Source organism: Lepisma saccharinum, chromosome 14, assembly GCF_977018435.1.
Source record: "Lepisma saccharinum chromosome 14, izLepSacc3.1, whole genome shotgun sequence".
Classification (NCBI taxonomy): Eukaryota; Metazoa; Arthropoda; class Insecta; order Zygentoma; family Lepismatidae; genus Lepisma; species Lepisma saccharinum.
The window spans coordinates 48,386,891-48,401,605 of NC_139242.1; the positions used below are offsets into that span (position 1 = coordinate 48,386,891).

General features: G+C 36.3%; 1 protein-coding gene across 1 annotated transcript in view; it reads left to right on the top strand.

The window, feature by feature from the left end:
- LOC145998861 (protein zer-1 homolog) overlaps positions 1–14,715 on the top strand; it is a 68,643-nt gene that overhangs the window by 12,051 nt on the left and 41,877 nt on the right. Inside the window, exons 3-5 of the mRNA XM_083135540.1 lie at positions 9,238–9,371; positions 10,326–10,501; positions 12,535–12,737. Coding sequence (XP_082991666.1) covers positions 9,238–9,371; positions 10,326–10,501; positions 12,535–12,737 — 513 coding nt within the window. The remainder of the gene's footprint in view (positions 1–9,237; positions 9,372–10,325; positions 10,502–12,534; positions 12,738–14,715) is intronic.

Below are 14,715 nucleotides of genomic sequence, written 5' to 3' on the forward strand. Positions count from 1 at the left end.
TGTGCACAGCTGTGGAGGGAAGCTCGCTTGAGCAATGTCGAACACCTGGGCTTGCTTGACGTGCATGTTGCATATTATTATATTCGTGTCTCCTTGCAGACAGGTTTCTTCCGGGTCTTGTAGAGCCCTTGATTTCATCACATCATCACTCATCCCCATATTCACAATTTGGCCAAAAAGTAGCACAAAAGACAAAGTAAAAAAACAAATTAATCAATCAGCTGCAAATGGCAAGTCCAAAAAAGTGTCGTGTAAATCAATATGCCCAACATATTATTGTAAAACTTTCATCTATAGGAAAAGTTACTTTTACCCATGTTGCAACAGTCCATTGAGTCCTCATTCCGACCTGGTCATACTCACTCACTCCCCATGGTGGGAGATCATCGAACCAGTTATGGGGTAATGTGTGGTCGGCGCGACGAACCCCCAGTCGTACTTGTAAGTTTCCATGACTGGGTTACGCTACTCATTTGTAGCTCCCCAATTTCCTCACGATGATGAGTGGCCTCCCGTCCCATACACAGGCTGAAATCTCAAGAGAAAAGTTGTTACGCTTCCCCCAGAAAGTCAAACCTGTGCACGTCCAGTAGCCGGAGCCCAAATCATGACGGCTTATACTGCACGGCCACAGTGTGGAACCTACAGAGAAAGTGGCTCACATAAATCCCAGGATGGATGTCTTTGTGCCAACCGAAGAAACATCAAAGGAAATGGATGAAGTCTGTTCTGTTTTCAGTGTATCTCCTGTTCAAAGCTGGGAAGGCTGATTGTAGAAAAAATAGAAAAGTGCACTTGCTCGCAAAACTATTCGCATCACACAAGGAGTGCAAATGAATTTTATTTTGTTAGTTGTTTTTCAGAAAGTAAAACCCTTTGCAATGAGATTTTGCAGATCTTCAATTGTTGTACGTTGTAATTTCATTTTCTGTTAAGTCAAGTATTAAAATCCTATGTTACTATATTTTCTGAGGCTTCTTTAACCCAACTTTAAGAAAGAAAAGGCTTCATTATTTTAAGTATGCATGTAGCTTTATCTTACTCCACAACATAACAAATTAGGTCATATACGCTATCTCATATTGACCAAATGAGTTGAATCTAAAAGTTGAGAGTTAGGTTCTTCATACCAAATTTCAGATTTTTTCACGAGGACCCATCTGAAATATTTAACCCCGAAAACTTTCAAAATTCCATAAACAGCCATTATTGAACTGATACGGAAAAGGAGGGGGTGCATTTCTAGGCACTGATATTTCATTTGCAGACACCCTTTACGTAAGTCTACACATAAAAAAATTTAACCCTTATACTGAAGAACAGACTAAGAAAATCTGGCTTAAAAATCCAATTTTTCAACTATTGTTACCAAAATTTCCACCATAACTTTCATACTTAGGAGTCAGTTTTGAGAAAGCATACTTGAATATCATAGAAAATATACTACATTAGATACAAAATTAATTTTGTTTCAGCTCTCTAGCTCTAATGGTTTTTGAGAGATTAAGTTTTCTGTAAACTGCTACATGGGGGGAAGCAACGTGCTATGTTGGAAAAGTGGCTGCCCTGGGAGAACCAATGACAGTAATTTTTTTGGTAAAAGTTCGGTATATCGGAGACACATTTAAATCGGATATTTTTGTGTTTCGCATGGTTCATACTTACCAATTGTGTATTGCAGAACATAGTTCAAGGTGCCATTATGGTTTTTACATGAAAACAAAAACAATTTTTCACATACAGAGTGATTTTTTTTATTCCTTTCTTCGCTTCCATAACACATGTTATGGCGGGCACATTTTGACTCAGGTTGTGGGTATGCAGTGTTTCCTACCTTCTTCACTGAAAAATACCTACTATCGTGCTCGTCACATGTGAAAATTTTACATTATGCATGGGTAGCTGACAGATAGCCCCACAAACCATTTCCGATAAGGTTAGGTTAGGTTTGGTTCGGTTAGTCAAGCATAGTTAAAAAGAAATGGGTTGGAAACACTGAGAGGGGGTTACATCATCAAATGTATGGTGCTTCCAGTTCACGTAGGAAAGCAATGGCAATTGTGCGTCGGTGAGATATTTCTGTTACAAAATACATAATTTCCCGGTCAAATAGATTCCACGATGAAAGAAAATACATTGACGAACGTTATAAACCTTAGATAAACTCATTTCCGTAAGTAGTTTCTTGTGTAAAAATGAAGAAATGTGTCTCCGATATACTGAACTTTTACCATTTTTTTAACATCGATTGTGATATATAGAAACATGTACAAATTATGTACTAAAAATGATATTTTTTCTAAAATGGTTATGCAACCACCATTGAATAATTTGGTATGGAATGACCCATAACTTATCTACACACACCATTCCATTTATTTCTTGTGGAAAAGTTTTCCCCTTGTTGCAGCCTTTGATATTAGTACTATCCTATTAGGTTGCCACTTTCGGCAAACACCTGTGGGGAGATTTCCACATGATAAAAATTCAGCTTGATGATAGGGGCCCATTATTTGCACTAACATGATAGATTTGAGACTTGGCATCTACAATTTAGTCTTTGGCCATCAAAATTTTAATTTCAGCAACACACAGTGTTTTATTGTGTTTGGCTTTTTGCTGCAAATTTTAAAATTCAGCTAGTAACAGTTCAAAAGTGTATAATGGGATGTTTATGATTGATTTGATGAAAACACACACACGTTAGAAAATACATACTGCACTCCTTATTTTTAAAAAGGAACATAATGGAAATTTCCATAATCAAACTCAGTATATTAAAAAAAAAGAATAGAGCTGAATTTGGAAATTTAGGTGCCATGGCAACTGGGTACCCTGTAATTTTCTACCTCTGCTTATATATTACACATTGTGATGTTTTTTTGTACATGTTTTGGCTACATGGAAATACAGGCCGGGTAGTGACAACTACAGGTTGATCATACCCCAGAAAGGAAAAAGCTATTTCTTTTAGCCCAAATATGCATTTTAAAAAATGTTCAGGTGCTATTTAATCAGACTGCTCCTTCCGTAAATATCCTCCCTCATTCTGCTTGATCACTCATTTTTCTTGCAACTTTATTGGATCGTGTCATTTCAGATGACTAGGCAGTGAGCGTGTTCATGACCCCGGTAAGAGTCTAGTTTACGTCCTTTTCCTAAGGAATACGTGTCATGTATTGTTGGAAAGGTTATTGTATAAGGAATTCAACAAAGTAAATCCCAAGGCGAGGAAAAATTTCCTGGAGGAGAAAATCGAGAAAAACCTATGTTGTCCGGATATGCGTGATTGAACGTACTGAGGACATTTTTCGATGATGAAGCACATATTTAGGTGAAATGAGTGCTAATGGAATCTAACCTATCCTTGTAGGCATACCTCGTTCCCATGAATGGTTAGTGGGGCTATCGTGAACAGAAAGTGTAAAAAGAAAAATTTACTTACCCTAAGAGATGCCGGAGCGCTGGCTGTCTGCTAGCATGTTTTTGAACAATGCACTGAATTATCACTGGTGATAAACGTATTTTACACTATCTAGAAGTTTTTGGAACCTGTTCTTCTTTGCCAAACCCGCACTCCTTTTCCATTGAAACTCCACTAAATGGTCCGCAAAAGAATCCGAAGGTATTTTTTTGCAGTGTTGTAAACTCCAATCGGTTACCACCAAAAGGCAAGAAGAACGTAAACTAGACTCTAGCCATGACCCCATCTATTTGAATATTTTAATAGCAGAAAGAGAAAAGAAGTGAAGTGGAAAGAGAGCTTTCTTTTTCTCAGACACAAGAATTTGCAAAATGAACAAGCAGTTCACTTCCACTTCTGGATTCGGTTCTTGTGATTCCACTCCCAAAAAAGATTCATTCATTCTTGTGATTCTCAGTCTTGTGCAAAATTATGGTTCCTTGGAATTTTTGTAATAAATTTTCACTTTTATAATACTAGATATTAGAAAGAATATCAAAGTAAAACTTGCAGTCCAGATATCTGATTGATAGCTAAAGTGCATTGACAGTATGATCATAATTATTGAAGGTTGGTGAAAATGAGGTTGTCCTCTATTATTTTATAGCTCTTAGTCTTGTTAGCTTTTCCTATATGTAATAAAAATTTCTCCAGATGCTGTGTACTTATAAATGTAAGCAATAAAGCAGCATTTTCTACAACACTATAAATCTGCTAGAAAATGAAATATTGTGTATGGTTTATGAACTTTTCTGTTGTTTTTATATTGTGGAGATCTGTTATGGTGAAATAATGTACCCCTGTTACCTTAGCCTGAAGGCTAGATGCACGTGATTGTAGCACACAATACATTTGATGCAAATTGTAATATTACATTTTACTCTTTGAGTTTTCACATTCTTGTGTGTTTGTAGAATGAAATTTGCTAAAAAAAATTGTGAAAGTGAATATTCATAATAATTAACAGATTATATTTTTAATTGAAAAACACAAGGTTCAAAGCAAAAACCATCATGATAAATATGTCTGGGAAAATGTCATTTTTGGACTGGAAAACCTGGAAATGTAAGGGAATTTCATAATCAAAGAATCTTAGCAACCCTGTCATTATATTCTCGGGGAAAAGGTCCTTTTACAACCTTCTCAAGGGTTTTTTTACACCCCTTTTTTAACTCATAAGAAAGTATTTTAGATGAAGGTATATTATCCCATATTCATTGAAGGGTTCGTGGCGGAATGGTTAGCACATCGTGCTACGATGCCACAGGTCCCGGGTTCAAATCCAGACCAGGGCATGGATGTTTGTGAGTGTCCATTCATCAATTTCATCATATCATCACTCATCCCCATCTTTGCAAATTAGCCAAAAGTGGCACAAAAAGTGAAGTAGAATAAAGCAAATCAATCATTGAAGGGTTTGAAGCTGAAGTATCCAACTTACTTCAATCAATCAACCTTTCATTCCTATTTAGTGCTCGTGTGACTTACTCACGTTGATTAAGATAGTATACAATGGTATATAATGGTACTTACGAACGTGGTTTTGGGAACATGGCAGTTTTACGTACGTAGGGTCAGATGATCAAATGTTCCTTTTTGTTCCTTTCAACCCAACCTCACCATACATTCCCGAGACCTTGTCTTATCTGACGCGGCTAAGGTGTAGTTACACTGGCCTAGTTTGGTAACCTGATGAAGGGATCAGTGGAATTCTGAAACGTAGTTTTCGTTAAAATCAATACTCACTATCGTAAGGACCATTAAGTATCTACATTTTCTTATATACTAACTTAATCAATCAACCCAACAGATATGGGGATATCTAGAACAACTGTTTTTTTTTTCTTATTTTTTACATTTCAAACAGTTAGTGTACTGAAAGGCATAGTTATTCTATTTTGTTACTAAGTTTTACACACAAAGGTTAGGGGGAAAATTTAGGCAAACTTTATGTTATAACACCATTAAGCCTTGTTTCCATGATAATAAAAAACTAAATATGCTGACCAAGGCAGTAATTTATTTTATTAAAAACATAAACTAAACGTAACGTTTCAACCTTCTAGCAAGGTCTTCTTCAGACTCTGTATCAAGTACAAAAGTAACAAGATACAAAAACAGGGCATTAGATATACACAAACATTACTCCCTCCAGACTATTTAGAAAGTTGTTTGGAACTTTCTAGCAGGTGACTTTCACTTGCCAACTTTACTTTCACCTAAAACGTTACGTTTAGTTTATGTTTTTAATAAAATAAATTACTGCCTTGGTCAGCATATTTAGTTTTTCAAACTTTATGTTGTGGGACCTTACCCACAAAACTAACTAACTAACTCTCTAGCCTTCTTAAACCCGAAGGTTCATGGCTGCAGCAACACAGGCCTTCCATCTGTCCCTATCTTGAGCAAGATCTATATACTCTTTTCCATCCCTACCGATTTCCCTTAGGTCCATCTCAACGTTGTCCCTCCATCTTCGTCTTGGCCTTCCTACAGGTCTCTTACCATCAGGTTTCCCAACAAGAATCCTGTAAACTCCTCTTTCCTCCCATTCGTGCCACATGGCCTGCCCACCTAAGTCTTCTTGATTTAATTATTCTAATAATATCTGGACATGAATACAAATTATGTAGTTCTAAATTATGTAACCTTCTCCACTCACCTGTCTCCTCATCCCTTTTAGGTCCAAATATTTTCCTAAGGATCCTATTTTCAAATACTCTCAATTTATGTTCCTCTTTCAATGTAAGGGACCAAGTTTCACACCCATATAATACTACAGGCAAAATTATGGTTTTGTATATTTTAACTTTTAGTTTCTTAGATATTAAACGAGAAGACAAAAGTTTATGAAGAGAGAAGTAACATGCATTTCCTGAATTAAGCCTACTTTTTATTTCCTCTTTAATATAATTTTCATTTGTTAATATTACTCCTAAGTCATGGCCGTAGGCAGGAAAAAATTTCGGGGGGGTTCATTCATAATTTTCCCCATGGGCGTCGCCAGAAATTTGAATAATAGAAATAATAACAATAATTGTACAATAATAATTAAAATTTCATAATAATAAAACAATTGTATTCCATAATAATAATACTAATAATAATTATTATTATATTATTGTTATATCCTTGAGGGGGCTTACTCAATCCAGCAGATGAGTGAATATCCAGCACAAGTTTATTATTATTATTTTCTTTACATTTCATACAGTGTGTACTGAAATGCACAATTATTAAACTTCGCCATTAAACTTTAGATACCTTCAAGAGAAAAGCTTTAAAAGTTAGATGGAAATTTTAGTCATAAAGCTTTTGTTGTTTGACTTTAAAATTAAATTTTTGGAATTTTGAAAAGTGTGGAACCAGTTATTATTTTTAAAAACTTAGCCTGGTGCATGGATTGTAACCTCAATCGCGAACGTAATGCGCTACGAAACTGGAGGTACTAGGTTTGAACTCCTATCAAGGGGGATTTTCGACTTTATCGGACAGGGAATTTAAAAGCTGGAAAGGGAATTTTGGGACAATCATAAGGGAATCTTCAGTCTATTATCCTTGTGACGCAGGAGCAACACTGGAAAGATGACAACAGAAGTGATAATGGAGGGGTCGCGGGTGGGCTGCGATTCTGAGAATAAATCCTGTTTCACTCAAGTTTCAGAATTCCAAATGTATGAAAATTCTAGCTCGATCGTTTCAACATTGTCTCCATGTATTTTTGTGATGCTGCGAAAAAAATTGAAAATTTGTTACAGATTTTGGTATCTGAACTTCCATTAATCCAACATGTCAGAAGTTTCGGGGGGGGGGGGGGGGGTTTGAACCCTAGAAACCCCCCCTCTAAATACGGCCATGTCCTAAGTATTTGAATTTGGAAACTGGTTCAAACGAGTTGTTATCAATAATTAGATTTTGATTATTACCTAACACTTGGTTTCAGCCTGTAAGCATATATTTAGTTTTCTCTTTGTTAACTTCCAAACCTATCTCTTTAGCAGTTTTGAAAAATATTTTAGCATTATTCTTAATTGTATTCACATCATCCCCCAGTAAGTCTACATCATCTGCATATGCTAACAACTGAGTCATACCATTTAATTTTAGTCCTTCTCTAGTTTCGTTTACCTTCCTAACAGCATATTCTAAGGCAAAATTAAAGAGCAATGGAGATAATGCATCTCCCTGTTTTAACCCATCATGAATTGTAAATTTGTCAGACATATTAATACCCACACGAATTTTACTTTTTGTTTCACTGGTGCATATTTTTATCATACTAACAAGCTTCTTAGGTATTCCAAACTCTACTAATATATTATATAATTTATCTCTTTTGACCGAATCATATGCTTTTTTGAAATCAATGAATAGCTGATGGACATTTTGATTATATTCCCACTTTTTTTCAAGTGTCTGTCTGATGTGAAAAATTTGATCTGTAGTTGATCTGTTGCGTTTAAATCCACATTGATAATCACCTATAATTTCATTAGCATATGGGGTTAGTCTTGTTAAAAGAATGTTAGATAATATTTTATATGTTGTTGAGAGTAGAGAAATTCCACGGTAATTATTGCAGTTCATTTTATCACCTTTTTTAAACACAGGAACAATTATGGATTCTTTCCACTGTTGAGGGATTTCTTCTTTATTCCATATTAAACAAATTAATTTATGAATTTGACATATTAACGAATTTCCACCATATTTAATTAACTCAGCTGGTATTAAATCAATGCCAGGTGCTTTGTTATTCTTTAACCTTTTAATAGCATCTTTAACTTCAGTCAAGTTAGGTTCTGGAACTAAAGGTTCTGCTGTGTGTACTTCATTCACTTCTGATTTATCTCCTACATGGACATTTAAAAGGTCATTAAAGTAGTTCTTCCATCTATTTAGAATATCGCTTGGGTCAGCTAGAAAATCGCCCCCCCACAAAACTAATTTTTGGAATTTTGAATACTGTGAAGCTATTTCTTCTTTGAATTAAACAGTAGCATATGAAGACATAATCTGATTCCTGTATTTTATCCAACATTTTTTTGATCTAATGTAGTTTTTACTCTGGTTATTCTGTTAGAATATTAACCAACTAAATTTTATTTTTGTTTAAAACTAAACATGACAAGTGTTCTGCTTTTTTGTAACTTGGGTAAAAGTTCGTTATATCGGAGACACATTTCTTCATTTTTACACAAAAAACTACTTACGGAAATGAGTTTCTGCAAGCTTTCCAAGAAGGTTGGAAACACTGCATACCCACAACCTGAGTCAAAATGTGCCCGCCATAATGTGTGTTACGGAAGCGAAGAAAGGAATCAAAAAAATCACTCTGTATGAAAAATTGTCTTGGTTTTCGTGTAAAAAGCATAATGGCACCTTGAACTATGTTCCGCAATACACAATTGGTAAGTACGAACCATGCGAAACACAAAATATCCGATTTTAATGTGTGTCCGATATACCGAACTTTTACCGTAACTTGAAATGAGGGGGGGGGGGGGGGTCAACGGACCAAGTATCCTCCGCTGCTAATGCCCATGATACCATTCAATACTTTTCTGGACTCTGGATATCTTGCAAAATACATAATTTAAATTAATGAAATGCCACTAGTATTTTGCAAAAGGGGATTCCTTAATGAAATTACTGACAGAGTTTATCATCATTATCTCATGTATGAACCTATCGATATTTTAAATCAAAACTATGATGTAGTTGTAATGCAATACTTACACATACTGAACAACTTACAAGTCTTTTGCTTTCAGGCACTTAGACTTGTCACAGTCGAATGAGAAGCATGGAACTTTCAGAAATGAAAACCAGGTTCTGTCCACAATAGTTGAGAGCCTGCCTCACTTAGTATCCTTAGACATTTCTGGCACAAATTTGGCAGGGACAGGTGAGTTTATATTTTCTCTTCACCGTCTTATTCATTGGCAAGTGAGTGAGTGTGTGTTTGTTTTCTTCACATGGAATGCTGGTGTAAAAATAGTGAAACATGCAATATTCAAGCTTCAAAGGGAAATATTTTTCTCCTCACATAAGTTGTTTTCACCCAAAATATGTATGCTTATATTTTTATTTTTGTGTAGTGGTTATTGCTTTTGCCTTGCAATTAATGAGCCCCTTGGAAGAGGCGCATTAGGCACTTCAAGCACTAGTTCTAGTCTTGATTAGCCTTACTGAGCAAAAAGTGGATTAAAGCAAACAATTTGCTAATATTTGTGATTGGATTAAGATGTTGTTTAGATTATTTCAACAAGCAAAACTTGAAAACTAACTAACTTGTATTTTTGTATGGATAGAATTAGTATTTTCTATGATATTGTTCTACAAATATTTCTAAATAATGTTGGAAAATATAGAATAGAACTTGGACTGTTCTTCTCTCAACTCATGAAGAATGCAGTTGATGTGATGAAAGCTTTAGTAACTAAAAAAGTAAGTATGTTCCTAAACTGGACTTCAGACATTTAGTGAAATGGTGGCATGTGGTGTAAGTTATGCCTTATCTAAATATTACTTGATCACAAAACTTTAGTGCTTTTTAAAGTGAGAATTGACATTTCCCATTGTGCTTGTGGCAGCTAGGAGAACCATTTTTTTTTTTTTTTTGCTGTGAAATTGTAACGTAAAGAGACTTTAAACTTTAAAGTATCCAGTACAGTAATATTTGAATAAAGTTTTTTAAAAATTGTGGCTACTTGGTTGTTTGAATAAATTTTCATTGTAGGTGTAGTTTCTACATCTATCCACATGATGTTTATTTTGAGATACATGTAACATCACTTTACTTGTAATGTAATACTAGTGTAGATGTTAAATTGAGCAAACACTATGTTTATATATTCAGGTGTAGCAGAACATGGCCCTGCATCAAATGACCAATTGAAATCTGGCTATGAGGCTCAAGCAGCACAGACTGATATCCCAGGACTGATTTCTAGAGTCCGCAACCCTTTGGATTTTCTGGGTTTATACGGAACTCAGCATGGTGCTTGCCATCGTCACGATATACCTGCTAAAGTGGTAATATATTGTTTTCCAGATTTGTTTTAGTTGAACTGCTCTATGGTGTAGAAATTGAACAACTGTTCAGTGCTTGAAGTGGAAGTTGTGTGTGTGGGGAAGGGGTGTTTCTTGAGTCTTGGTACTAGTTAGGGGTTGCTCCTATGTTTTAAAATGGGGGACAATGCTTTCAGTATCCCCCCTGCACTGTAACTGTTATAAGTATTTTTGCCACTTAACTCATTACATTTTTTTATTGTACCTACTGTAGTTCATTGTTTTTTGTTTTGACATTTTTGCTCTACTCATTTCTTTTGTTCATGCTTCCATTTGGAGATGGTGTGCAATTTATTTTGACTTCATATAATGGCATATTCACTCAATGAAACATGGTAATATACATGTTAAAATTGGATAAACTTTTAAAAGATAGTATATTTCTGACACCCTTACATGGTGGTCATCTTGCAAAATTGATCTGATCCAAGGTCCTGGATTTTTATGAAATATATACGTATTTCTTCCTTCATATTAGCCGACCAAAAATGACAAATGTTGACAAATTACGCTGTTAGAAAGGATATACATGAACTTCATGTTACGTATTTTTACATTAAAAGCAGTGTTTACACCATTTATGTAGTTTTCATTGAGTAATGCAAATATATTTGTTGGATAAGTATTCAAAATATTTCTCTAAAAACCGTCACATTTCTTACACGTAGTTTTAAACAATGAACATCCTACTGCAAAATTAAGGCTCTGTATGTGATATTTCACAAATCAGCCCTTGTATTCTTGAGGCTAGTGATTGCATGCTCAGCAGTTAAAGATAGTGGCTCTGGCAGAATTTCCAAGAAACCCACCTGATCCTACAATATATCACAAGGATTAAGGAAATGATCAAAAACATATATATCAGAGGCGTGGCATGCATGTAGCCGGTGTTACCGCAGGTAACAGTAAAATGTAAAGAATAAAAAAGTTGTTTCAATAAAATGACAACATTTTAAAATATGTTAATGAACACCGTTGCCGTTGAGTAGATATTGCCTAGGACATTTTTTCTGCAGCCGACAGAAGCAAAGAGGGAGGCCGTTCCGCTACCCTGAAGAGGCAACAAGGTAGAAGAGGGTGCCAATGCGAGGGAAGAGCGGGAAAGGGCTATTCATATGGGTTATTCATATGCCTGTTAAGGGACCCTGTTGCCGTTCAGACCTACCGGATCAGCCAGTGTTGTCACATCGGATTGGCAGAAAAGAGCTAAATCCTGCCTAAAATAGGAATTCCATTTCTGTGAAGCAACTAGAGGTGGACTGCAAAGTGAAGGGGATTGAACTACAACTGAGACCAGTTAGGTAATAGAAGAAAATATAGTTCCTTGGTGTGATTCGTGATTTGGACAAACCTTGCTCCAAAATACTAAGTTGGCAACAACAGTAGTACGTACAGCTGGGCTTCCCTTCCACAAAGGGCGGAGGTCTGTCGTCTGCTCAGTGCTCACCACACAAACGTCAAACTGACCCGAGAAAAGTGTGTATCTTCCCCTGCGCACCTTATTGCAAAGAAACAGAGACAGTTGAAGAATTGACAAGGATCTACCACTATTCATTGGATTTTCCTGGTCTCGTGAGTGGTAGTTCTTTCTAGGAGTGTTTGTGGATAAATCACCGGGAGGAGGGGGGGGGGGGTGATAACGTCTAGCAGGCATAATTGACGTACATGATAGCCGGTAACACTTTTGAAAAAGTCACGCCACGCCACTGGTATATATTAACATATTTTCATAGATTTTACATATTTCTACATATTTTAATGCATTTGTTTTTCATGTTTGGCCTACATAAAAACATGGGCTTTGCTTATCACCATTAGTTTAAATTTGTGTGATTATTACGGTAAGTGATTTATATTTTGACAATTTTACTTTGTGCTATGCAGTAAAATGGAGGTTAGTTGATAAATTGTGTGGTTTATGCTTAAGACTAATCTGGAAAATAAGTTGCATTGAATTAGTGTTAGGTGCAGAAGTTAGAGGTTACTTTTACTTGCAGGTTTCAGGTGATGCTAATGAGGCGCAGATACTGACAGCGGCTGCAGCATACATTGAAAGGCCAGACATTTTACAGAAAGTTCTCAATGATCTGTACCACCTTTTCCGCTATGAAACATGCCAAAATATTGCTCACTCTTTAACAATTGTGCTAGAAACAATGGATCGCCACTTAACAGAAAAGCACATTCAGATATCTGGAAGGTAGGCAGTGTAATTTATTTAATTAGATATTAGAAGCATATCTGCAATTTATGCTCAATATTTTATAGATACAGTGGAACCCCAATTTTACATTTTCCCACATTATACATTTAGTCTTGATGGTCCCATACACAGCAAAATCTTACAGATTTTTCCTCGATTTTACATTTTCCAGCATTTTAAGTTTCTTCAGCTTGGTTCCCTGGCGAGGTTCCACTGTATTTAGTAATTTTTGTGTCTTTACTATTTTGTTTTACCTAATTCTCGTAGTATGATTGTGTTAACTTTCGTGATTAATTTTCTCACAAGAATAACAACAAATGAAATGTTCGTCACAGTCCAAAAACGGAGTCATCAATACATGCAGTGGAAATGCTGCTCCACAGAAAGAGAAACAATGGTGTATGAACAGTAGCAAAGTTCATGATGACTACTTGTGGTGACAAATTGTAACTGGAATATGCAAGAATTCATAGAATGACAGCCGTGTTTAGGAAAAATTTGCAATCATATTACATTATTTTTAGGTGAATGGTGTTGTGGCTATGTGTACTGATTCAAAGAAATATTAATTCCAGAGGTGTAACTCTTGATAGTCAACTGGCAGTGTTTGGGACCTTTTTTATGTGTGTGTTTGTTACCTGTATGAACAAAAAAAGATGTAAAAATATGAAGAGGACTGTAACTTGCGTAATATCCTTTAAATATATCTGAGTTTCATTAAAGTAGTCATTTTGTAGTCAGATAGGCTGATCAAGACTGGACCTACAGTTCAAAATGGGTTCCGAACCACTGGGCAATGTACCTTTACTGGGAAGTGAATCCGAGAGTCCCTTGATTATAAGATGATAGTGTTATCATTACGTCCTCCTTCGTGGCCATGCGGGACAGCATGGGTTCGAGTCTGCCTGGATTTTTGGACTGTGTATAGGGCCGATGGCAACCCACCATCGTGAGGAAATTGGGGAGATATGAGTGAGTAGTGTAACCCGGTCTGGAAAATCTATAATGGCTGGTGCTGACCCCACGTCACCCTATTATCAGCTGAAGATCTCCACACTTCTAGGTAGGATTGTGGGATGAAGACTGGCAGTCGGGAGATACATCAAGGCCCTTCCAGGGCTGTAGAGCCACGGGTTGTTGTTGTTATTAATAATATTAGTGTTATCGTTACATAATCGGAGAAGCAAACAGAAAATAGGTGAAGAGTGAGACAGTCTTAACCAAATAGCGCCTTGTGATAAAACGTGTTTGTATATGTGCACATAAAACTCTTGTTACAGGTGGCAACAGACCTGGAAAACCGGGAAAAGTCAGGGAATTTCAGAGGTCAAAAAAAAGTCCAGGAATTTTGTCTGTGATGACAAATGTTACTTTGAACTGTAGATGCGAGTAGACAATGAATCCACCAGGCAGGACTGGCCCATTTGATGAACCTCTAAATATCACATTTAAAAATGTATTGAATTATCATTTATCTTGTCTGTTTGGGAGTAATAAGGGGCTGGAGCTGTCAACTAGAGGAGGTTGTAGGGGGGTGGGGCCTATGGCCCTTGTCGTACATTCTGAAGAAACATTGTAACAAATGAAGGCTTTTATGCAACCTGATTTTTTTTTGGATGTTGTGGTACAACATTTTGTCGGGCGAACATTATTAGGCTCCATTCATGTATGTGATTTATTCCTGATATCGCCATCCAACCAGTGATTTATTCACACACCCCTAATACCCCTCCAACACCCTCCCAAATTTTGACAAACCCCTCCAAGCAGAAAAGTGGAACACCCCCCTTGTAGGGGGTTGTGGATTTTTATATCAAAAATATTTCAACATTAAGAGAAAGGGACCATTTGTAGCTCTACAAGAAGCGTAGTCCAATGGACCTTTCGATCAACTAAAACCAAAGTGTCAAGGAAGGAGGGTGGAATGTGCAGAATGGCCATTTCCTGGAAACACTAGCTCCCTTGACAAGGCTTC